The 25,190-nt window shown below is 33.6% G+C and overlaps 4 protein-coding genes and 1 pseudogene across 9 annotated transcripts; 3 read left to right on the top strand and 2 right to left on the bottom strand.

Annotated features, from left to right (window-relative positions):
- Window positions 1–2,948: 2,948 nt before the first annotated feature.
- Window positions 2,949–6,863, top strand: LOC111210395 (CTP synthase 1). Its single transcript, XM_022710747.2, has 20 exons — window positions 2,949–3,122; window positions 3,244–3,375; window positions 3,456–3,535; window positions 3,624–3,710; window positions 3,788–3,838; window positions 3,925–4,042; window positions 4,137–4,193; window positions 4,399–4,463; window positions 4,539–4,622; window positions 4,711–4,761; window positions 4,852–4,914; window positions 4,999–5,115; window positions 5,195–5,257; window positions 5,374–5,463; window positions 5,549–5,587; window positions 5,672–5,985; window positions 6,063–6,111; window positions 6,180–6,260; window positions 6,344–6,437; window positions 6,529–6,863. Exons 2-20 carry the CDS (start codon window positions 3,258–3,260, stop codon window positions 6,771–6,773), a joined length of 1,866 nt encoding a protein of 621 aa, XP_022566468.2. The 5' UTR covers window positions 2,949–3,122; window positions 3,244–3,257; the 3' UTR covers window positions 6,774–6,863.
- A 516-nt stretch (window positions 6,864–7,379) lies between these two features.
- LOC111210396 (formin-2) lies at window positions 7,380–7,911 on the bottom strand. Its single transcript, XM_022710748.2, has one exon. It carries the CDS (start codon window positions 7,869–7,871, stop codon window positions 7,563–7,565), a length of 309 nt encoding a protein of 102 aa, XP_022566469.2. The 5' UTR covers window positions 7,872–7,911; the 3' UTR covers window positions 7,380–7,562.
- A 1,173-nt stretch (window positions 7,912–9,084) lies between these two features.
- LOC125600628 (protein PHOTOSYSTEM I ASSEMBLY 2, chloroplastic-like) lies at window positions 9,085–10,730 on the bottom strand. 6 transcript variants are annotated; one of them, XM_048773258.1, is made up of 6 exons: window positions 10,584–10,730; window positions 10,404–10,507; window positions 9,778–9,943; window positions 9,557–9,649; window positions 9,309–9,469; window positions 9,085–9,228 (listed from the first exon to the last, which is right to left on the bottom strand). In XM_048773258.1, exons 1-5 carry the CDS (start codon window positions 10,648–10,650, stop codon window positions 9,339–9,341), a joined length of 561 nt encoding a protein of 186 aa, XP_048629215.1. In that variant the 5' UTR covers window positions 10,651–10,730; the 3' UTR covers window positions 9,085–9,228; window positions 9,309–9,338. The 6 variants fall into 6 exon arrangements, with proteins under 6 accessions (XP_048629215.1, XP_048629214.1, XP_048629213.1 ...); XM_048773257.1 differs by having other exon boundaries at window positions 9,335–9,469; XM_048773256.1 differs by having other exon boundaries at window positions 9,085–9,469.
- Window positions 10,731–12,428: 1,698 nt separating this feature from the next.
- On the top strand, window positions 12,429–15,297 carry LOC125600627 (annotated as a pseudogene).
- Window positions 15,298–18,410: 3,113 nt separating this feature from the next.
- On the top strand, window positions 18,411–24,530 carry LOC111213148 (probable WRKY transcription factor 35). The gene is made up of 3 exons (XM_022714817.2): window positions 18,411–22,317; window positions 23,104–23,244; window positions 23,854–24,530. The coding sequence occupies exons 1-3, from the start codon at window positions 21,785–21,787 to the stop codon at window positions 24,416–24,418; spliced, it is 1,239 nt and encodes a 412-aa protein (XP_022570538.1). The 5' UTR covers window positions 18,411–21,784; the 3' UTR covers window positions 24,419–24,530.
- The last annotated feature ends 660 nt before the right edge of the window (window positions 24,531–25,190 follow it).

The following is a 25,190-nucleotide window of genomic DNA, read 5'->3' as shown; positions in this document are numbered from 1 at the left end:
CCACGTATTACATTAACTAACTAAAATGAAAACAATCAGGGGCGGATCTAGAACTGGATTTAATCGGGGGCACATAACATTTTTCACTATATTTTATAATTCATTATGGGGCACTGTCATTGATTAAGCTTAATTACTCAAAGAAATTGAAAAACTATATGGGGGCACATGCCCCCGTACGGCCCTTACTACGTCCGCCACTGAAAACAATCATGTTTCTATAATCATGTGGATATCTTCTGACAGTTGACAAAAAAATGTATTTCTTATGACAGTTACTACGTGAGCCCATATGTCTTTTGCAGATTTCAGCCTATTAAAACACTAACTTTTTGTTATATAGTTTATTATATGATGATGAAGATGATATGCTAGGAGAGATGTCCTTATTGAGATTAATTTGACTCTTTCTTCATAGTGTAGGCAGGTGATAAAATACATAAACAAGAAGATTTGTCCAGAGAGAGTTGTGGTGAGTCATAGGTAGGACCAATAGCCGTACGAGAAAAAGCTTATAACAGTCGAGTGTCAGTTGGTCAGCAGAAGGATGGGACCCACAACTTCCTCAACGTAAAACAGTTGAAAATGACAATGTACCACGTGTCAGTGACGTGGTCCAACTGCCAATAACTGACACCAACCTCCACCATATCCAATAAAGTACATCTCTTAATCTCTGCCTGTGCGCATTTATATATACCTTTTGATTGATTAAAAGGTTTCATATTCGTTAGTTCTTAATCTCTTTGTAAATGCACAATCCGCCATGTTAAATGCTGTGGATTAGTGGATATAGTGAGACGCAGACTCATATCAATATCATTGGTATAATTTTCACTATACCAGTTGAAACTAAAAGATCCATTGAATTAAAATGTTGTTGGTGTTTGTTTTTCCATAACGTTTGTTACTATGAAATAAAAATACTAATATTGAGAAAACATGTTTATTTTTCAGTAACACCTATAATAATATCACACTGAATTATAGACAAATGTTTGAAATAAAGTGTTTTACCAAGAATGAGTTTGTACTTTATAGTAAAACATATGTAGATTAGAAGACTTGACCTTGACCTACCATAAGATATTTATTATTCAGATCTCCGCCTGAAGATCACATTTCTTTTTGGAATCAAGACCACATTTTTAGTTATAAAAATATGGTTATACTTCTTACATATTTTAAGTTTAATCAGCCATACTTTAACAGCGACAATAATAACTAATCCATACGGCGCGACGTCACGTACTACCATTAGATGAAATGGACATGATTTTTCACACATTAAAATAGATAAGATTGGTGTTCAAAAATGTACTAGATCAAAGTTTTATTATAGAAGAAAGAAAGCACTAAAAGTAAGTATATATAAATGTAAACACATCATATAGTATGGTAACATCTCATAACAAACAAGTATTTCAGAATAAAATCTCTTATCGTATAAAGCAAAATATGTTATCAAACTTCTTAATTAAAAAATATATATAAAAATTTCTTATTTTTACAAACAGCAAATTAACGTGTGTGTCCATTTTTTTGTCGACAGTGTTCTTTTAAAAGGGCATTGATTAAAACCCGTAGGACAAGCTGAGCCACAAAAGAAAAGAACATGCAACATTTGACCGTTGAACTGTGGTTAACACGACGCGTGGAGTAATGTATCATGTAGGGTAACATTGTTGGGACTGACCTTCGAACTCGATAAGAAAGTCACATTCCATACTCCTGCGTTGCCTGTGGGTTGCATTGTCACATTCCATACTTCTAAAATCATTATAATCAAAAAATGTAAATCTTAGAGAAAGATGACGTCGTGAAACCATCGTTCGAAATTCTTGTTTATCGTTGCGGGAGTTTAAATGTAAACAACATATTTTTATTAACCTAAAATATCCTTTTTATATTTATTAACCTAAAAAATCATGAACTTATGGAATGACTACATTTTTTTTTAAAGATGCAATCCACGTATAAACTTTTTTCGAATATTAATATGAGGTTCAAAACATTACTGCATATTCACAATCACACAGAATTAACTTTTCAAAAGTGACGATCACTAAATTATCGATACGTGGTTAGCAAAAACTATCTTAGACCATCTTCAGTAGAATACTATTTTCTTTACTATATTTTACTTTTAAATAAATAATTCTATGATAAAGTTAGATATACTTCAATGGTTTAACTTTATAATTAAATTACTTTATTATAGAGTAAAATATAGAGATATATTATATTTTTACTATATTTTTAGAGTAAAGTGGTTACAATCTTCGATATTCTACTTTATATTAGAAAAACTCTATAGAATTAAATCTTTGAAGCAAATCTAATTCTATAATATAATTAATCTATTTTAAAATAAAATATAGAGAAAAAATAGTGATCTTTCTCTATTATACCACAAAAAAACGTAAAGTCCAACGCCACTAGTTTTACATTTTTTGAAAAGTGGCATTTGCTTTTAGAATCCAACAATAGTAAATAAGAATTTTGAACAATGGTTTTTGACTTTACATTTACGTTTAATAATTATAATATATATATATATATATTTGATTAGTCTTTCTTTTGAACTTTCCTTTTTGTTTGGAATTTTCTTTATGTCTCTAGTTTTGGTATTTAAATTTTCAGATCACAAAAATATTAAATGTTCAATAAAAAGATATGCCTGTTAAATGGCAACACTGCTAAGCTAAACACATGCAATGTTAACAATTTTCCTCATATCCACCATCATTATAAATGCTTTAGATTTTTAATAAATGCCTACCATTAAGAATAGATACATATGGCTGATAAACATAAAAGATATTATAATGTCAAGGACACAAATAACAATATACAATCTGGCTTATAATAATTGTATCTTTAGAGTCTTTTTTTTTGATAAAAGATTTTCTAAGTCTTTTATTGTTCAATGTAAAAGTATATATTTAAAAAAAAAATTAAATCTAAGTTAATTAGGTAGCCAAGGGAAATTGCCACTGCTTCATCTTCCCCTATAAATTGCTTTCATTTTCCTTCTCCCTTATAACCAAGTACATGTTTGGTTTTGAGATAGCATCATAGAATCTGTTGGGCTCTAAAATATATTTTTTTCTTTACTTTTGGTAAGATAAAACTCAAAGCTTCAAGGCTTCTGGCTTTTCTCTTTAGCCCTCTGTGTTACACATACTGTTTCCTCTTGTCTCTCCCGTCCTGGTACCCACCCGCTCTGTCTGTGTGTTTCAGGAAAAAGGAAGAAGATGAAGTACGTGCTTGTAACAGGAGGTGTTGTGAGTGGATTAGGAAAAGGAATCACAGCGAGTAGTATTGGTGTTCTTCTTCAATCATGTGGTCTTCGTGTTACTTGTATCAAAATAGGTGATCTTTCTTTCATTGTGTTCAATATAGTGATATTTCCTTACGGAGCAACCAACTTCTTTTCTCATACTCATCTCTAGATCCATATCTTAACTATGATGCTGGAACCATATCTCCTTATGAACATGGTGAAGTGTTTGTCTTAGAGGATGGCAGTGAGGTAAATAAGAAACCAACTTGTTTGTCTTCTTCTACCATTTTGGATTTAAAGACTTAAAAGACCTTTGTTTGATGGGCTTGGACAAAAGGTGGATCTTGATCTTGGAAACTACGAGAGGTTTCTAGGTTGCACACTAACCCGAGATAACAATATCACTCTTGGAAAGATTCAGCAGGTTAAGTACATAATGTTCTGTTTTTGTTACTTAGGATCTATGTGCAACAACTCACAAAACATCTATTGTTGCCACAGCAAGTAATGGATAGAGAGAGGAAAGGAGATTACTTAGGAACTACTGTTCAGGTAAACAATAGAAAGTTCTAACATTTTATTTTATTTTATTTTTTCCATAAGCTAGAGTTTTGAGTTTTGGTTGGTAATGAAACTAGATTGTTCCTCACGTCACTGATGCAATAAAAGAATGGGTGGAGAGAGTTGCCATGATTCCTGTAGATGGAAAGGAAGGTCCTCCTGATGTTTGCATCATCGAATTAGGTGGAACTATAGGTAAAAATAAACCCAAAAGAACAACATCAAAATTTTCGATATCTTTGTTTGCTTCTTATGTTTATCTAAACAGAGAAATCTTTGTGTTTCCTAGGAGATAATGAATCTAGGCCTTTCACTGATGCACTTAGCCAATTATCATACAGTGTAGGTAAGAAAATTTCCTTCTCTAACATCATTTGCGATATTGTTTTAATTCTGGAAGTTGACTTAAATCTCGATGCACCAGTAAAAAGCAACATTTTTATTTGCATCAAGTTCCGGTCTCCAATTTTCTTGTTTGTTTGAGTTTTGTTCGGGGATTTTCACAACAAATCTTAAGATATCAATCTAATTGAAATTGCTTCAATGTTCAGGACCTGAGAATTTCTGTCTGATCCATGTCACCCTTGTGCCTGTGCTCAGTGTTGTTGGTGAACAGGTATGTATATATATTTACAGTAATGAAGTATATATTATATGTCTTGGAGAAACTTAAATTTTTTTGTTACTTCAGAAAACAAAACCAACACAGCACAGCATTAGAGATCTACGAGGACTGGGCTTGTCACCTGATATTATAGCTTGCCGAAGCACAAAGGTTTACTTGCTCATCTTGGTGTCATCTCCTCTTGTTCTACTATACATAATCAAAACTCTTATAATTCTCTTTTTTTTTTCTCCGGTAGGTACTTGAAGAGAATGTAAAAGAAAAGCTATCTCGATTTTGCTATGTTCCGGTATGATGGGTTCCCTCTTGTTGTCTAGTTTACTTGAAATCTCTGGACTTCTTGTTTTTCTAATAAGCTTCCAATGCTTGTTATTTTCAGGTGCAGAATATCTTATCTCTCCATGATGTTCACAACATCTGGCACATTCCCTTGTTGCTCAAGGTATCATTATTCAACGACCAGGTTATCTTGTAAGTTATTAAGAAACTCATCGAAGGCAACACTTCTGTTTGCTCCTTGAAACAGGATCAGAATGCTCATGAACCAATCTCAAAAGTCCTGAACCTTGCTGGAATAGCTGAAGAACCTTCTTTAGAAAAATGGGCTTCAATGGTGGAAATTAGTGACAACTTACATGTACAGGTGGGTCTCACTACCAAATAAATCACACAGTATATAGCCTCAATGTGTCTTTCTAATTCCACCAAGTCAACTTTTACAGGTGAGAATAGCTGTGGTGGGGAAATATACAGACCTCTCAGATGCATATCTATCAGTCTCGAAGGTAAAACTTATACATAGTCATCACTTTCTCCAATGGCACATTATTCTCTTAATTGGTATGGTTTAATAAGTGAGTTCTTTACCTGAACCTCATTGCTTTTTGGTTAAATTGTATAGGCCCTCATGCATGCTTCTGTGGCTTTTGGCAAAAAGCTTGTAGTTGATTTGGTTCCATCTCCTGATCTTGAGAAGACCACAATGAAAGAGGTACACACATATCTGGTTAATTTCATTCATGCTTCTGCTTTGTTCTTGAAAACTCTAAAGCATAATCTGTGTTTCTTTCGGACAGAACTCATCCGCATACAAGGCTGCGTGGATGTTACTGAAGGTTTGCTTAACATTTTTTTTTTTTTTAAATGTTAGTAGTTTAATACACTTCTGAGAAGCCTCAAGAGGCGTGTTTCTTCTTCAGGGTGCAGATGGAGTTATTATCCCTGGAGGGTATGGTAATAGAGGAGTGGAAGGGAAGATTCTTGCAGCCAAATACGCTAGAGAAAACAATATCCCTTTCCTAGGTATCTGTCTTGGGATGCAGGTCGCTGTCATCGAGTTTGCACGCTCAGTTCTCTGCTTGCCTGATGCAAATAGCACAGAGTTTAAACCTGAAACCAAACATCCATGCATAGTCTTCATGCCTGAGGGCTCCACGACTCACATGGGAGGAACAATGAGATTAGGCTCAAGAAGATCTTACTTCCATGTCAAGGACAGCATATCTGCAAGACTGTAAGAAACCATCACCGATCCAGAATCACTCAGTGAATGCTTGAATATTATTTATGTTAACTCTATGGTTATTGTAGATATGGGAACAAAGAGTTTGTTGATGAGAGGCATCGCCATAGATACGAGGTAGTAATGACATTTGAATACGCATTTAGGTTTCTTGATGCACAAGAAACTAACTTCTTTTCATGCAGGTGAATCCTGATATGGCTGTATGCCTCGAGAAAGCAGGTCTCTCGTTCGCTGCAAAAGATGAAACTGGCAAACGCATAGAGGTTGGTTTTGTCTAACCGTTTAAACTAATTTAAACTCGGTTTTGTTATATGAATCTTTCTTTTTTTGTTGGGTGATATAACAGATTGTTGAAGTACCAAGCCACCCTTTTTTCATTGGTGCTCAATTCCATCCTGAATTCAAATCAAGACCCGGGAAAGTATCTCCGTTGTTCTTAGGTCAGAGTTCTTGTTATGATTTATATAGCAAAAGCTCCAAACATTTTTATCTTTTCAGCAACTTTGAATCAGTTACAATTCTTGTTTCCAGGACTAATAGCAGCAGCATGTGGTGAGCTAGATGCAGTCCTGACTCCAGTCTCCATTCAACAAGACAACAACCAACATGTGGTACTTGGCAATGAAACAAGGGTTGATCCAATAAATGGTTTTTGTAATGGAACCAACAAGACCTCTCAGAAAAGTGTAAGACATAACAATGACCTCTATCTCCATCAGATTTCAAAGAGCAGCCGACGTAAACTAAACGGCAATCCTTATTTTGATTCTGAGTGATATAAGTAAATGTAAAATGCTATGCATAATAAACTAAATAAACCTTGTAAAATAATTCTGACAACTATTCTATAACTTTAACATTTTTAATACTAAGGATACAAATTGTAAAACTGTGAAGTGTAAGATCCATCACTTACATTCATATGTTAAAATAGTTGGTTAAATAAAAAACAGATCAAAACACTCATATAAGTTTCATGATCTTTGACTTTGAGGATAAGAGAAGCAAGAATTGGTGAAAAGTAGGAGAGAAACTATTTCCAAATATCATGGTTTGGATCAAACATATATTTCAACTATCAAACATATATATCAACTAGAACTACTTTGAAACTATGAAAGCAACGTATTCAACTTGAGCCATTCAAAAATACAATTAATGTGTACAATCATTTTATTTTATTTTGAACTAATGTATACATTCATTTTTACTTATAAGGTACATGGTTGTTTTCACACATTTTATTTTATTTTGAATTAATGTATACATTCATTTTTACTTATTGTTTTCACATCACTGACTAGAACTCGTAAACTTCATGGACATGAGAGTACGAAAGAGTAAGAGAGATCGAGGGGAAAATTTCCTTTGCTAGGAACTCAAGTCGAATTATTTATTTATTATATAGATCAACATTGTGTTACACTAATAACTTTCATAAAACACTAATATTTTTATATCATCGAGTACACATGATTATGATCCATAGTACCATGTACGTTACACGTACATAGTTTATTCCAACGGGATAATTATCATAATAGCGGCAGCGTTAACCTATAGAATCACTCAGGTGGCGGCGTCGGGAATGGCAGGGGAGGAAAGGCAACGCCAGGAAAACCGGGAAGTGGACCAAGTGGTGCCGGAGGTGATGACTGTGACGGTAATGGAAACGGAAAACGTGGAACGTTTCCAGGGAAAGGAGGAAAAAGTGACGGTAACGGAGGAACGCCGGTGAAGGGCAACCCAGGTGGAAAGAGGTATTTCATTTCATCTGAAGGCTTCTGATCATTGAGATGGCGAGCTTCGGTTATTTCCGGCGTGAGGTGGAATATCAGAACTAGTGTTAGGGCTAAAGTGGTCACTGAAGTCATTTGTTTATGTGTTTTTTTTTCCTTGTATGCTTCTTTCTGTTGCAATAGCAGATATTTAGTATGAGTATATATAGGACTTTTTCACACAACTTAACGTACTTTTAATTTATTTTAAAATCGTTCAGTATGTTTTACCAACCATGTACCTGCATATTGTAAATTGCAGTAATTTTATTGACAAAATTAAACCACACACATAAATACAATTAATTGGTGCCAAATATGTGTACCATTCAAAACTAGGTTGACTGATTTAACAACTACAGTGCATGTGTATCGCATGTTGGCTGTTGCATACTTTCCAGTAAGAAAGTCATTTAACAGGATAATTGGTTGAAGAAAAAGAGAAAGATGAAAATTGACTAATTAAATCTGATAAATATAGAGGCATGCGCATGAACATGTGTCTCCCATGCAGGTTGGTTAGAGCTCATTGAATTCGTCTAATTACATATCACTCTTTAGCATTTACATTTCACTATCTTATTATTATTATTTTTTTGTCATCTGAAATCCTTTTGTAAACAATTACTTATGGCTATTTTCTTTTAGTTTTTTTTTTTCAATTTTAAACACGGCAAGTATGTGTTTCAAAAAAAGTTAAAAAAGTGTTTCAAAAAAAAACACGGCAAGTATTGTTGAATGTTGTGTGATAGTAAATGTGTGTCAAGTGTAATGAGGAATAAAGAGAAAGTGTGATTGTATAAAGCCAACAAGGCTAGCTTCTTAAGTGTGAGTCGATGAGAGACTAAAGGAAATAAGTATATATGCATGACAAGACCTAAATGCCGCAAGTAACCAAGGCCAAGAAAGACATGAATACAAAGGTCTATAAGGCATAAACAAGTGTTGTAAATTTTCATGGCTATGCATATGTGCTGAACTGTTTTAACTAGAGTTGTTGCATGAATTGTTTCAAGTACTGATGTAGTTTGGTAGTCTTACAAATTGCGTGTAGATAGCACTGCATTTCCTACGTATTTTTATACTAACTTCTCTTTATATCTTGTAATAAGGTTGATCTCGCTCATGATTACACTTGAGAGACTGGTGTCTAAGATGCATGAAGGCCAATGAAGATTGGTTTGGTTTTGGGATTATGATGTTAGTTAATCCCATTTTTACCCCACAAGAATCTATCATGGTTTTTGGTTTGAAACTAATTTCTACCGCTGAGGCGTTAGGTTATGACTTATGAGTTTACATAGGTTTATTGAAGAGAACTTATAGGTTTATAAGAATGTACAGCCCAAAAGCTAATATCATTACAAAACATCTTCTTGAATCACATCCTTCTATAGCTTTCTATAATCATGTATATTGGCTCTGTGCTTAAAGTCAGATGTGCAATAACAATCTGCGAGAGTTACAAGAGATAGAAGGATCAGGGAGAGAAGCGTGTCAAGCCTTAAACTAGTAAAGGAACCAATACTGTACATTTGGAGATGTAAAGGACCCTAAACCTGCTCACGAATTGGGGAGAAGCCGACCATTGTACATCTTGTCGAGTAGCTCACGAGCACCAGGCCTTCTGAGAAGGCCTTTGTTGTTCGGTAAACCTGTGCCCAAACAGACTGGACAAACAAGCTTGCCTCGACCTGTTTGTAAATAGGAGCCACCAAATTAATCAGGTAAACCAAACCAAAACTACACTAAGGAAATACATAAGGAAAGAGAAGACAAACCGTAGCAGTTAGGACATTCAGTAAACTCATAAACATCTTTGGCTCGTTTTCGGTTGAGAGCTTTCCATTTTCCTGTACCCCCACACATATCACCTAAACAAACATAGCAAGATGTCATCTTACACGAAACAGAGTAATCATCATATATAGCTATAAAACTTCATGTTTGTTTTAGAAACTAAAGCATAATAACAACAAAAGGGGAAGAAGTGTTGGCTTACAAAGAACAGCACCAATGCCCTGACAGTTACGGCAAACTCCTGGTTTCTTGTCTAAAGCGGCTGCGGTTTGTACAGAGACAAATGTGTAAGCATTGGTAATCAAAGCTGGAGATAAGCAAACACATGTCGTCATCCACTGTCTCCGTGACATCGATTTTTCATCCCCCTGCAGTCAAGCCAGCTAAAAACTCTGAGAATTTACTTACTGAGCAAATCCAAATGTTAGCATAACTAAAGATTATCTCAGCTACAAGTTAGACAGATTTTAAGAAACAGTATAAGCGCCAATAGCATAGCTAGTGGATGTGAACCAGATCATCTAGATGATGATTGTAAGTTTAACTACCTACTTGTTTATTTGCTTACTGGTAATGAATCAGATAAATTAAAAACAGAGTAAAAATGTTTTAAGCAAAGACATATAACCAAAAAAAAGCTCCGATGAGTCGAAACAATCAATTGAAAACTTTTGCAGCTGACACTGAAAGCTTGGAAGATAAAGATAAAGATACGAACTTTTTTTTATAAAAACAGAGAACTGAATATTCAGTTACCTCAGGAACAGAGTACCAGCAAGAATGATATTGCAGGAAGAAGAAGGGTAGTAGTTTATCGATTTATTAAACCTGGGTTTTGTTGGTAGTATCCGAGGAAGAATCCAAGTCGAAGCTCTGATTCTCCTCCGGACATGATTTGGCCCGAATACGAACTCGATTCCGGTTTGGTGCGACTATAATGAAACACGAGGATAATAATGTCAACAATGTCAGAAAGTGAGTTAGGGAGCTATGGAGAGAGGATGTTACAGAACAACGGAGCAGGTGTATGAAGAAGACGCGAGTGAAGTGCAAAGAGATGAGATGATGCTTCCATTTTCGGTATGCGGTCATGAATTTAACTGGCGGACCAGACACCCTTTAACTATCTTATAGGATGTGAATGTGAGAGATACTTTCATGGATTTTATTTGAAATATATGGGTCCAGCGGGATTACATGATTTCTTCAAAAACAAAAGCCCAATTAAAAAACAAGCCCAAACATAGGAACGTTATGTGAAAGTGAAACCAAAACTCTTCTTTTTTCTTTCTTTTTATAAATCAAGTGAAACCAAAACTCTTCTTTTTTCTTTCTTTTAATAAATCACTTACTGCTGAGAGTTCCGAAAGCGTACCATAACATATAATCCGAGTTTGAACTAATCGTCTGTTACGATCTACCATATACTTAGGCCGAAGTCCAAATCCAAACTTGCCAATAAAAATATCAAATAGGCGGATTCGGACATTTGAGAATGTCTTTTTGCTGGACAATTTTGGTCGACACCTAAATAGGACCATATCCAAATAAGATTATATCCAAAAAGAACCATGACTAGTTGGATTGTCACGGGGTCCAAATGCCCATTTAGTACAAATAACCTAATTTTTATTGTCAAAGATGGAAGTATACTAAAATTCATATATATATTATTATAGACTTAAACTTTATTGTTTTGTAGTTTGAATTTTTGACGAGAAATTTTATTTTGAGATTTTTGTGATTTTGATGAAAAAATATGATTTTCGATTGCAGAAAAACATGGTTTTGCGGTTTTGACTGAGAAAAGGTAATTTTAACGGGAAATTGTGATTTTGCGGTTTTAGCGAGAAAACACGATTTTATGGTTTTCACGGAGAAAATGCAATTTTTACGGAATTACGATTTTTTGCTTTTGGCGAAAACTCGATTTTATTATTTTGGTAAGACAAAGTAAAATTGTAATTTTTTTCTTAATTTCCTAAACCTATATATTTTAGCTATTTGGGATGTCCAATATTCAGATGGTCTTATCCTTTTAAAATTTGGTCTACTATGAGTGTGTCCATATTAACCCATAATAATTTGAACACGGACCGCCCATGGACAACCCGCCTAGTTGACATCCTTACCGGCCAAATAATGATAATATAATTATTAGAAAAAATCGAATCCATAACTGATATGTGTAAACACTGTGTCTAAAAAATCACCACTAGACTATCACCACTTAAAATTGCAGTTAATCATTGCAAACCTATTACAAGAGTATGTTGCACAACATACTATTCAATGTTCCCAGGTTATACTGTATGCCATTGTGGTTAAAATCTGTAGTGGTTCTAGTGGAGGTTGATAAACCTTTATATGGATAATTAAGAGGTTAATAAAAGTTGATGTTGAGCTAAAAAAAGATGTTTTCATGGAAGCAAGAGTCAAAACAATTGTTTAGGTAATCAATCGTTAAACCAGTTACATACCAAAAAAAATCCATATCATAAGGTGGCAATCAAAGTGAACGTTATAGTTATGATAGAAATCAGATGTTAAAACAAAAGTTATGACCGAGAAGAAATCCAAAAGTATACATAACGAAAGATGTAAACTCTCCCATGTTATTGTTCTAATTAAAAATAATTAGATTGATTACATTTGTTTTCAAAAATGTTGTACTGTAGTAGTATAATAAAAAGTTTGGTCAAACTGGTAGTAAAGTGTTGGCCATAGAGTGAAAACCACGTAGAAACTTTTTGCCGACAAATCAGCAACCGTGTTTGTCGGTTCTCACAGCTGCCGGAGCTTCCGTGTTCCAATCACCGCGTCTCTTATTATATCTGTTGCAACCTCATTCGCTCCCCCCTGTTCTCTTCTATCAAAATAAAGTTAAATCAATTTTGAATTAAATTATTACATCTCTTGTCATGTGTTCCCTTGGCTCGCTTTCACCGTAAAGGCGCCATTACTACTAACATCACCTCACCTTTCTAAAGAGAACCCACAAAAAAAAATTCAAGTCTTTATCTCTCTCTCTCTATCAAGTATGTTCATCTCTCTTTCTCTCTTGTGTGTCTGATTGGTTTTGGAGTTGTGAATAACCCTTCCACGCTCGTCAACATTTTGTCTGTTTCATTAGGAAGTCTCTCTCTTTGTGTCGGTGTGATTATACGCATATGTCGTTTTTATATATTATTATCATTATTAATGACCGACATTTGCAGCTGAACTAAAAACAACCTTCTGCTTTCGGAATCAAAAATGCTGAATCTTGGTAGAGCAAGAATCCAAGGCAGGCAAAACAGATCCATGTCTTTTGAAGGTGAGAGATGGACACACAGTACTAATGCTTTCATTCTTTTGAATCTTTTTTAGCTTATCTTTCTCATCATTAGTTGATAAGTTGAATGAGAGGTTGCTAGCTCCAGAATATTTTCTTGTGTTTCTTAACTTTTGGATTCAAAAATTCACACATCTTGGTGGTTTATGGAGTGTAGGATTAGATTACGCAGACCAGAAGAAGAACAATGATTACACGGGGAAGATTGTTTTGGTTATTTCCCTAACAGCAATGTGCATTCTAGTGCTCAAGCAATCTCCAACTTTCGATACTCCAAGCGTGGTATTACTACTTCTCATGATGTTCCTGATACAATATCTCATTTCTTACTAGTAAATGTTCTTGAGTGGGTTGTATGTTTTCTCCATCTTTTCAGTTCTCTCAACATGAGCCTGGAGTTACACACGTTCTAGTCACTGGTGGTGCAGGATACATCGGATCACACGCAGCTTTACGCCTTCTCAGAGACTCATACCGTGTAACCATCGTGGTATATGTTATATATCTTCATTGCCTTTACTTAAACCTATGTGATCAGTGTTTCATCATTCTTAATTGGCAGGACAATCTATCACGTGGCAACCTCGGTGCAGTCAAGATACTCCAGCAGCTGTTTCATGAACCTGGAAGGCTTCAGTTCATTTACGCTGATCTTGGAGATCCACATGCTGTATCCTTGATTCTAATTCTAGATATAATCCCCTGAAAATTAATACTCTCTCCGTTTTTAATACTTTATGTTAAAAAAAAAAATTGTTCGAAATTAGATAAAGTTTTCAATTTATAATGTAAAATTTATTACCTTTTTATGTTGTTTGACCATTTATTTTATGAAAATTATTTTGTTATTGGTTGATTTGAAGTTAGCTAGGTGAATAATTTTAATGTTTTTTGTGTAAAAAATGTAAAAAAAAAAAGGTTTTCTTAATGTATGTGCATAACTTTAAAACATCATCTAATAAAAAACGGAGGGAGTAGCAAGCTTTTGGTTTTTCTTAACAAGTTCTTTCAGGTTAACAAAATATTCTCAGAGAATGCATTTGACGCTGTGATGCATTTCGCAGCTGTTGCTTATGTTGGAGAAAGCACACAGTTCCCTCTCAAGTGAGTATCATCAAACAAGAATTTACCTTGAGAAGCATATATAGTAGCTGAGTGTTTTGTTCATTTGCAGGTATTACCACAACATCACATCAAACACATTGGTGGTTTTGGAGACTATGGCTGCTCATGGTGTGAAGACTTTGATATATTCAAGCACATGCGCTACTTATGGAGAGCCTGAGAAGATGCCAATAACAGAGGAAACTCCTCAGGTTCCTATTAATCCTTATGGAAAGGCTAAGAAGATGGCAGAAGATATCATCTTGGACTTCTCCAAAAACTCCAATATGGCTGTCATGATCCTTAGATATTTCAATGTGATTGGGTCTGATCCTGAGGGTAGGCGCTGGGTGAAGCTCCAAGACCAGAACTCAGAGAGCATGGAAGGATCTCTGGTGCTTGCTTTGATGCTGCACGTGGCATCATTCCCGGTCTACAGGTAATAATCACTCTCTTTTCTTTGTGTCATCAGATTCATTACATAGATTTTTCTTTGGTTTTGTTGTCCGTAGATTAAGGGAACAGACTACAAGACCCTTGATGGGACTTGTGTACGTGACTACATAGATGTCACAGACCTTGTTGATGCTCATGTTAAAGCTCTTGAAAAGGCGAAACCTAGCAGAGTTGGAATCTTTAATGTTGGTACCGGGAAAGGTATGCAAGTGGTCTCTCAGTCTCAGCAAAGATTATATGAAAATAAAGTGATGCTAATTTTTTTGAGAATGTGGTTGTATGAGCAGGTAGCTCGGTGAAGGAGTTTGTGGAAGCGTGCAAGAAGGCGACAGGGGTTGATATAAAGGTCGATTACTTGGAGAGACGAGCAGGAGATTACGCAGAGGTTTACAGCGATCCAAGAAAGATTAAAGAGGAGCTGAACTGGACAGCTAAGCACACAAATCTTAAAGAGAGTTTGGAGACTGCATGGAGATGGCAAAAGCTTCACCGCAATGGCTATGAATCTTCTTCTTTTTCTTCTACCTCCTTGTTCTCTGCTTACTGACCTTTCTCTGTTTGGTCTGTGGTGATTGATCTTCTAGGACTCCTTTCACTGGTAGATGATATGGCTAGAGATTAGAGTCTTGGTTCTAGATGGTAGTGAAGGGAGTAGAAGAAGATGATGTGTTCTTACTTATTAGTAGGTATTATAGTATTTATATCCATATAGAGATTTTGTATTGTGGAATAATGGTTTTAGGTTAATACTAGGAGCAGCAACTCATGCAACGTTTGCACCTGTTTTTAATGATTACCTCTCAAATATATTATTGTGGTTGAGGTTGATCGTATGTTTAGTTACCTTGTTCAGTGCGTTTCAGCTTCATCAAAGTTACTCATTTCATTTGCATACATCAAACTGCTTTGCTATTCAAGATCAAGGAATAATACGGTTTAATTAAATTGTAACCCCTTAATTTTTTTTTTTTTGACTAATTTTTCTTTTTGTGACAAAACGTTTGTAACCCTTTAAGTTACAAATTTTTATACATAACAACCACATTTTTTAAATTGCACAGTCGATATATTTGATTTGGGCCTCACGGGAAAATAACAAATCAGTTTTCTTTTTACAGTGGGCCTATATTTTAATGATATGATCTTTGGACTGCCTATGTCTCGATCAGAAACTTGAACATTTTTAAGCATATATAATAATCACTACTTGAAATCATCTCCCACATGATTGAATTAGTGTAGTACTACAGCTGGTTGAACGAACTATGCCTATATAACAAAATTTGCATGACTTAGATGTATATCTCATATATATTAATCCTTAAACATTATAACTATTGAGTGTAGACACGTATTATCATTGTATTATCATTATGATAATGATTCTCAAATTTTTAGAAAATATGTTGGTCTATCTAAATGTAGATTATACTATTTTTTATTAAATTAACTACCATATTGATTAGTAGTGCATGAAAAGATATTCTTCATTTTTTCCTTAAACAAAATCTACGAAGATTAACATATATATGACAATTAATGATTTTGAATAATAAATATATGATAATAGTTTTTGTATCCTCCATCATTTTTGTTTAATTTATATCATTAAAAAATAAAAAATCACATTAACCATATAATAAAAATCTAGATTTTTTTCTTATATGATATATTTTAATTTTTTAAACGACTATAAATTACTAAATTGTTAAAAGTATGAAAAATTGGTGAACAGTGGCTTTATTTTTTTGTTATAAAAATATACAAATGATCATAAAATCATATGAATATGAAGTATCATTCAATAGATATCAAATTATATATATATATATATATATTTAATATCACTTAAATTAAACTATATACCATATATGTTAATTTCAAAATTTAACTAAAAAGGTATTGCGGCCTGAATATTTTAATTTTTAAATTTGTATTGAATTTTTTAAAACGATTATAAATTACTTAAAAAAATAAAAAATATCACACTGAAAATTTTGATTAATAGTTTAATTTTTTGTTACAAAAAATATAAAAATATTAATAAAATCATATGAGTAGGAACTAACAATGCTTAATTAATTGAGCTTTTACGAAACCAGTTTATCAATACCTTGGTTCGATATGCATCATCATTATAGTATATGTTTACAACAGGTAACACTATTTGGACTTATGATATGATATAATTGCTCTAGAAAGAACGAAGTTAACATGAAGCCATCGTTTGTAACTAAAATTTACTCCGCGCATGCGGATTATCAACTAGTATATATACATAAAAGAGGGTCATGACTATTGTTTTTTCTGTGAACTTGGGGAGCACTTAAAGGGCATGGTCGATTTTACGTAAAGTCCCTCATGTGCGAAGACGTCCACGCGCTACACTGCCCAATAACACAAATCAATTTTATAAGTATCACAAAAATATGTTTACGTAAAACTCTAGTTATGCGACCATCTTGCAATTCTCAATGTAATACTTTTAGACTTTTGGCTGTATTAGAATACTATAAGATGATGTGTTACCAACTTTCGTTAGTCATAGATTGTAATTATGTGCACCTTTTAGATGTAATGTAATTGTATCTTCTTGGAGCAGGCTCTTTCAGTTTTGTTTTTATTTCATAAAAAACATTTTTATTTACTACAATACTATTTTTATTTATTTGTATTCCAGCTATACGTATTGTTTTCTAGGTTAGGATTATTATTAAAAACTGTTACCTTTTGTGAAATTTTAAATTCTGGAAAATACAGAATATCAATTCGTAACATTGAAAAACAATGACACAGTTGGTTAAAACTGCTTATATGTAAATATTAAATCAAGTAAACAAATATTTCAGATATAAAGACACATGTTTTCGTGGTTACCAACCAAATTCTATGTTTATCTTTCTTTGTCAATAATTTACAGTAATTTAGTATTATTTTGTTTTCATTATTAGTTACTAATATTATAAATTTATAATTATTGAATCCTTTCAACATGCGTCACCGTAGAACGAGGGAGGCATGCTTATTTTTCTTTATTGCACCGTCTAGTCTATTTACTGAAATAAACAATACATGAGTCCCTATCGTTACATAATAAACTGAATCTGCTTGCCACTAGAGAAGATGGCCTGCTTCATATGGGTAGTGATTGTTGTTCTATATAGTTGGATTCATATATAGCGAAAGCAACGGGTCCGGAAATCAGAAAACTGCGTATACATATAAGATATATATTTTCACATGCTTCATATAGAAAATAAAATTTACCTGATTATAGAAAATAAACTTAAAAGGTCAATTATTTACTCCCCCAATAAAACGAAATTAACATTTTCTTCCTTAAAAAAACCCGATAAACTAACGAATTGCCTAGAATTGGAATGTGAATAAATTGGTCGGCTTCATGACAAACACTTCGCTCCACGTTTGTGCTCATCACTAATATTTTCTATCCCATCCTATTCCTAGTTTTCGTATTAAATATCGATTCAGTTCGCATTTATTAAACTGACATTTACAGTATAATTATTTTGTAATGCTAATTTGTTACCCGCTGACATCAATTTTTTTTTTTGAACTATGACATCAATACTTATTTTATCGAATATATATACATGATATATGGTGCGGTTTATACAACTTTTATTCTCAACATCTAATGATTAAGAGGGACGTATGTTTCTGTTCTTTTCTTTGACATCGAGAGGAACTTGTACCATATCAGCGGGGGTTACCACATATATATATATATATATATATATATATATATATATATATATATATATATATATATATATTTATTTTATTTTTCTCCACTTATATACAAACAATTTATGTCTTATTATATCCTAAACGGCTGAGAAATGCCTTATTTTAATTTTACCAATACAATTCTAGCTGCTAGTTTGAAAACTCCTCTGTTTGATTTATACAAAAAATGTTTGTTGTCAACCACCTAGCCAACAGAAAAATAACCAAGTAGGTGAGATTGTAGGATGCGCATCAATTCCAATAGTAACAATTATGAATTTAAATTATAAATATAAAATTAGTTTAGTTATTTCCAACATGAATAAGAACACATGCTAATACCATGTGAGGAATTTATTACCCATGATCTAACTCTCATTCTTTAGCCTTTTTAATTAGTATCATACAAGGAAATTCGTATATATGCGATCCACCAAAAAGCCTATGGTATTTTAAAAAACTGGTGTAAATAATATATAAATATATGAAAAAGGTGGCATATAAACAGTTGACGACAATATGGCAAATCTAGAATGAGATAACGGCAAACGTATAAATTAGTTGGCACTGATTTTAATTTAGTCTACAGCCTAACCTATACAACACAACACCAACTGAGTTTTTTTTTTTTTTTTTTTTTTAAGAAACCAACTGAGATTTGTATAGATTATAAATTATGTATTCGTATATAATTCCGCAGTTCTTTCGTATCCAATAGTAACAAATAGTATCAATATAATAATTGATTTTTAATTTTTTCTTTTCTTGGTTTAATCATATACTCATTCATCTATGATCCATATATAACAAGTATCCGTGGTCCTGTGTGGAGTGGAGATTTATTGTTGGAGTAAATACTGCACCCGATCAATTTGGCTCAAGTAAACCTGAGATTATGCAGACTTCATGTGTATACCACATTTTTCGTCCCCTGAAGTCTATACTTTACCATATTAAAAGTATACACTGCTAAACATTTTCCGACTGATGATTGCACATATAAAATGTTAAGTATAAATGATATATTCTATACTTTACCATAGTAAAATACAACATCGATGACCGGCCACTTTTTAGATAATCTGAGGATTATGTAGCATTCAAGAATCAACATGGTCTTATGAGACTCAGAAACATCCATGGAAGTAGAAGAATTTAGTCGAAAATGTGGGAAAAGACTTACCGCAACGGAGGAAGGTGTCCACATATACGTGGAGGAGCGAAGCGAGAGGAGTTAGTGTTGTGTCATTAAGATAAGGGAGAGTGACAAGAAAGTAGAGGGAGAGGCTAACATGAGCAATGAAGTTTTAGATGTTACGTGATTATAAATCCAAAATAATATGTGCATCCACGCACCGATCACCATTGATCCAATATTCCTATCTAATCTCTACCACTCCAGTTGATTTTTTTTTTGAACTCTTACCACTCTAGTTGATTTGTTATTTAATTTCTTAATTATCATAATTCAGTCTATATAAACGTTGAACTTTATCGGACTTTATAAAAGGATTACGTTACCAATCAAAATGACCTAACTAATACTCATATATACAATTAATATTTTTCTAATTTACGACTTCTAAATATATCACACTTTTCACCAAACGTGAATGTCATTACACGTCGCTTTTGTTTTACTACACAATCATTCAGTAACCATATTGGTTACTATTATACTTTTGTCACAGTAACATATTAGATTGTAAGGTAGTAACTATATAAATTAAATTTTGTTGTTTACTTAGAATTATAGTCAGAATTTTCTGACATAACGAATTCCTCCACGTCTTTCGTCTTTCTTGCTGTGATATAATATGGCAGCTAGTGCTTTCTTTTTGATTAGTTAACCCATTTATAACCTTCTGCACTATATAGTAAACGCATCCAGATTTTAATTTTGAAAGTAATTTAGTTATTGGTCTATTTTCTGGGGTTTGTTGTTACTTTTCTTTGCCAACATTTTTACGAAAGCCAAAAGTCAACAACCGTTGACTTAAACGTAGACTTTTCTGGTCATACAACGAGGACGATAATATCTGTTAAGGATAAATTCTTTTGACGTTATATAATCGTTGAAGTCTGAAGATGGAAGTCAATAACTACAAATATAGGTGGGTTGAAATCAAAGTTGAATTGGCCTACTGGTAAATGAGTTGTAGATGTAACTAGTGGTACTTGAATTCAATTCAAGTTGAAAAATACTATTTACAATGTTTGGATTCCCACCAAAAGTGTAAAAACATTTTTTTAATACAGGTGGGTTGAAAGAAACACACAAGAAAATAAAAGAAGTTTCTTAAAAAAACAGTTAGGCAAAAGTTAGCATATGATATCAATTATAATCCTTCCCATGACAAAGTGGCAGATAATATTTTCATAAAACGAACTCTTATACCATTCATTTTCTAGAGAAAAAAACTTATATGAGTGTAACAAATTCGAACAAATAAATTAAAATTGATCATAGACAAATAGAATTTTTGGAATTCAAAGCAATTGTAAAATGCATTTTAGAATGTTTACGTGTCCTAGTGGCATTGGATGATGATGAAACGTACTCCGAGAAATGCGGCTGTTTGCCGATCTCTTTACTTCAGAATCACTTGTTTTTTACAAGTGCAGCATCTCATTATGTTCTTTCACAATATGATTTTATTATACATATCTACATCAATAAATGTGATTGTAAGACTTTTTTTGTTTACTTGCTTAACTAGCAAATACCATACCAGTCATGTAACTAATACAGTAACATATTACACATCTGATTTATTGATGCTTTGGTCGAGTATTTAGAGCATCTTCAATGAAATTTGGAATCCTAAACATACGTATATATATATATGTATATATTATATATGTACATATAATTGTGGGGTCTAATTTTATAGAAAATTCAATCTATTTTCTTTTTTAAATAACTTTAAATTGGTTTTTCCACAAAACCATGGACCCAATAATTATATATATATATATATATGTGTTCAGGATTCCAATGGGTAGAATTCCGATAGGAGGTTCTCTTATACTCTAGTGAGATATTTATTGTAACACGGCATGGCCGAAAGAAGATAATACAAACTACAAAGCCACTTTTTATACTCAAGGTCAAAAACTTAATGGTGAACTCGATAATTAACTAATAAGATTATCTAATTAAAAGTACAAGACTTGGCCGTATATATCTCGATCCATGACTCTCTATATTAATATAAAGTTACTTATATCCTTCATCACCCTCGAATATGTATATTGTTATAATTTGTTCATTATATAAAGAGGGTACAAATCTGATCTTCCTCTTTCTTTAACATGAAGAAGTGGTCGAAGATGTTTACATTCTGAAAAGTCAGCGTCTCTTACTCTCGTTTCATCAGCCATTCTACTTTTTATTCTCCTACTTTTTCCAAGAAAATTACAAAAATTTCCCAGGAGAATAATCCAACATCACTGATTAGCAACCATTCTTTTCCCATTCTTTTTTAATTTGCTATTTTCGTTGTGTATATATATCATATATACATATATATAAGCACACACAAACGGATTATACATACATGTTATGTGCAGCGTCTCTGCATCTTTAGACATGGACAACTTCCAAGGAGACCTAACAGACGTTGTACGAGGTATCGGGTCAGGACACGTTTCATCATCTACTGGGCCATCTCCGAGCAGTTTGTCTCCGCCACCGATTTCAGATGTCCCCTCCGTCGCTAGTTGTCAGATAAATCCCTTCGGCGACCCGTTCGTAAGCATGGCAGATCCTCTCTTCAACCTCACGGCTAACAAAAGCAACAACAGCTTCGAAGTCTTTCCAGAGGTTTCTGAGGATGATCACATCAAGAGTAAATGCAGTGTCTTCCCAAGAATCCAGATCTCACAAAGCAACATCATCCAGGATGCCTCCAAGTGTAGTTCCCCAGCTATGGCCGTCTCCTCCGCCGTCGCAGCAGCTTCGCCGTGGGGAATGATCAACGTTGTCAGCACTAACAGTCCAAGAAACTGTTCAATGGTCGATAATAGTAACAACACGTCATCTTCTTCGCAGATTCAGATCTCTTCTTCCCCTCGGAATCTTGGCATAAAGAAGAGGTGAATTTATTACAATCCGATCTCCATGATTTAATTATCATTTGTGTTTCTTGATTAAACGAGATCATTTAATGCTAGGTTCATGATAAAAATATAATGACACCATGTGATTAATTTTTTTTCTCTTTCAAGATTTTTATCAATTAAGTACCATTTTCATATTTGAAAACTTGATTGTGCTAATCACCAAAGTTTCATGTTTTTTTTATCTCTCTTGAAAAATAATCTGATCTATATACTGCACATGAGTCAGCAAATATAGTGAATAATAATAAAACGCTATTTATTCATTACAACGTTATTTATCTATTGTATTTTTTTTTTAAGTTCGTGATTGCTATTTCATACTATTTCTTCTCCACCTTTCTAAGAGTTCAGATGAAACCATGAGAGGCCAACTGAACTAGCTAGGGCTTCATTTTGTTTATGTATATGTCTCTTTTATTTCATCTTTAAAAAAATTCATTAGTTGGCTTTTGTTGTTATAACTTCTTATTTTCCTTTATCTTTCAAACGATCATCACTTTTCTTTTATAAGTTTGTTAACATATATTTATATTTACTTTCAAACTTAAAAGGGTATGAGCAGGAGTCTATATTTATGGAGTGTAGACCATGAACATTAGCTACGCTTCCATCACATCTCAAATGGGACTCATTATGCCGCACGCTATAACATTGATCACAAAATTACTTTTTAAATTACAGCTAACATGTATGCAAGTATATTCACATGGGTCAAATTAAGTCTAGACTGTATATGATATATATTGATGACAAATGCAGGAAGGGGCAGGGAAAGAAAGTGGTGTGCATACCGGCTCCAGCCGCCATAAACAGCCGGTCCAGTGGGGAAGTAGTTCCGTCTGATCTGTGGGCTTGGCGTAAGTACGGTCAAAAACCAATCAAAGGTTCTCCTTATCCTAGGTACATATATATATACAATATTTACATATTCATGTACCTCTCTCTCTCTATATATAAGAATTATAAACCTATGTCCCTGATTTTGTCCAAAAAAAACCTATGTCCCTGGATACACATTAATTGTCATCTCACAATTTTTTCAACAAAAACGTAGATATGTTATACTGAAAGTGAATTTTCTTGAGAGAATAAATTCACATTAATCTGCAACTTTGCTTTCCTTTGACAAGCAATACTGCAGGTGCAATCATTAGCATATAAAGTATAAAGTACATCCATCTTTTTCGGCGCACATAAGCCTTTAATTTCCTTATTGTGAAATTTGATGTTAACATATCTTATAATCATAATATTCCTTAAAAAAAGCTAGGATATCGTTTAAATGTTGTGCTATTCTGCGATTAATTGTGTGTTGCGCATGCATGTTTAATTGGAAAAGTGATTTTTCTCAAGGAAAGGCTACGTACTCACACACACTCACACACACAGACATATGTATATAACATATAAACTTTGTCAAGCAAAAACAAAATCCTTATACATATTAATTACACTATGGCTAATCAAGTCTTTGATAGATAATTGAATGCTTAAACATTTTTTCCTCAGGGGTTACTACAGATGTAGCAGCTCGAAAGGTTGTCCAGCTAGGAAACAAGTGGAACGTAGCCGCACCGATCCAAACATGTTAGTCATTACTTATACATCTGAGCATAACCATCCATGGCCCACTCAACGCAACGCTCTCGCTGGCTCTACTCGTTCTTCTATCTCCTCCTCTTCAAACCCTTCTTCCAAATCCTTAACTTCAATCGCAACGGCAACTACCTCTTCCTCATCCAGAGTCTCTCAAAACAAAGACGAACCCAATAAGTCCCACTTGGCCTCCTCCTCCACCCCTCCTTCTCCTTATGTGGCTGCGGCTGTTAAGGAGGAGGACGTTGAGGAGCGTCAGAACAAAATGGAGTTCGATAATGATCCTGACAATACCTATAGACCGGAATTTCAACATCAGCCGGAGGGTTTCTTCGCCGATCTTGACGAGCTAGAGGAAGATTCTTTAACTATGTTACTCTCTCAAGGATTCTCAGGTGGAGGTAACCTAGAGAACAAAACGACGATTCCCGACGTTTTTAGCGATTTCTTTGACGACGACTCCTCAAGGTCGTTATAAAAATTCGTATAATGTATACATATGTAGAAATGAATTTTTCATGAATTTCGTGTAATTCGGTTGAGCTAAATGCATATATTAGCCCTGGTGTACATCACAGGCATCTGTAGTCGATGAGGGTAATCTCTTCATTTACCATACAATTTTTTAATGGTGGGATCCATCTCCTATAGTCAAAAACAAAATTTCATTGGTTTTATGAGTTCCATGTGCCTTTCTTCTTTTATAAATGCTTTTGAAAAATTTAAAATTATCAAAACTATATATATTATTTTTCAACATGAAGACACATACCATAATCCAGACTGATTATAAAGCTTGTGAAAAATTATATATTATTCATTCGAAACATCAATGCATGGTAATCAGTACATAGTTGCTCCAAAAAAGGTAATCAGTACATAATTTCTTATAGAAATCGTAATAAGAAAACCTCAAAATTGACTTTCGATACAAGTCATTCGAGCTAGTTACAATATATTCAAAGAGGTGATCACTTATGATCTTCTTATGAAGACGATAAATGTATTTTGGGGTCATGTACCCATTTACTTGTTTATCACTTGTAACCCATTTACTCTAAATCAAATACAGTAAATGATATATTTATATATATACGGATTGAACATTCTGATTCAGATTTCTTTCATATATTTGGATGTATGGGAATAGAGTTATGTCGTCATGATGATTAGAGTTGTCCAATCTCATATAATATGTGTATATACTAGTTTACGAAAACTGGTCATGATGGTGAGAATAATACTGACCA

Source organism: Brassica napus, unplaced genomic scaffold (assembly GCF_020379485.1).
Source record: "Brassica napus cultivar Da-Ae unplaced genomic scaffold, Da-Ae ScsIHWf_232;HRSCAF=398, whole genome shotgun sequence".
Taxonomy (NCBI): domain Eukaryota; kingdom Viridiplantae; phylum Streptophyta; class Magnoliopsida; order Brassicales; family Brassicaceae; genus Brassica; species Brassica napus.
The sequence above is the reverse complement of the archived record's forward strand: the minus strand, read 5'-3'. Positions and strand labels throughout refer to the sequence as shown.

Excerpts from the sequence above, each read along its gene's own strand:
- LOC111210396 (XM_022710748.2), bottom strand. The coding sequence starts at position 7,871 with ATGACTTCAGTGACCACTTTAGCCCTAACACTAGTTCTGATATTCCAC.
- LOC111210395 (XM_022710747.2), top strand. The coding sequence starts at position 3,258 with ATGAAGTACGTGCTTGTAACAGGAGGTGTTGTGAGTGGATTAGGAAAA. Across the intron at positions 4,194-4,398 it reads CCAATTATCATACAGTGTAG|GACCTGAGAATTTCTGTCTG; the intron begins GTAAGAAAATTT and ends TTCAATGTTCAG. Across the intron at positions 4,464-4,538 it reads TCAGTGTTGTTGGTGAACAG|AAAACAAAACCAACACAGCA; the intron begins GTATGTATATAT and ends TTGTTACTTCAG.
- LOC125600628 (XM_048773253.1), bottom strand. The coding sequence starts at position 10,667 with ATGACCGCATACCGAAAATGGAAGCATCATCTCATCTCTTTGCACTTC. Across the intron at positions 9,650-9,777 it reads GGGCATTGGTGCTGTTCTTT|GTGATATGTGTGGGGGTACA; the intron begins GTAAGCCAACAC and ends ATGTTTGTTTAG. Across the intron at positions 9,470-9,556 it reads TGAATGTCCTAACTGCTACG|GTCGAGGCAAGCTTGTTTGT; the intron begins GTTTGTCTTCTC and ends ATTTACAAACAG.
- LOC111213148 (XM_022714817.2), top strand. The coding sequence starts at position 21,785 with ATGTGCAGCGTCTCTGCATCTTTAGACATGGACAACTTCCAAGGAGAC. Across the intron at positions 22,318-23,103 it reads AATCTTGGCATAAAGAAGAG|GAAGGGGCAGGGAAAGAAAG; the intron begins GTGAATTTATTA and ends TGACAAATGCAG. Across the intron at positions 23,245-23,853 it reads AAAGGTTCTCCTTATCCTAG|GGGTTACTACAGATGTAGCA; the intron begins GTACATATATAT and ends TTTTTTCCTCAG.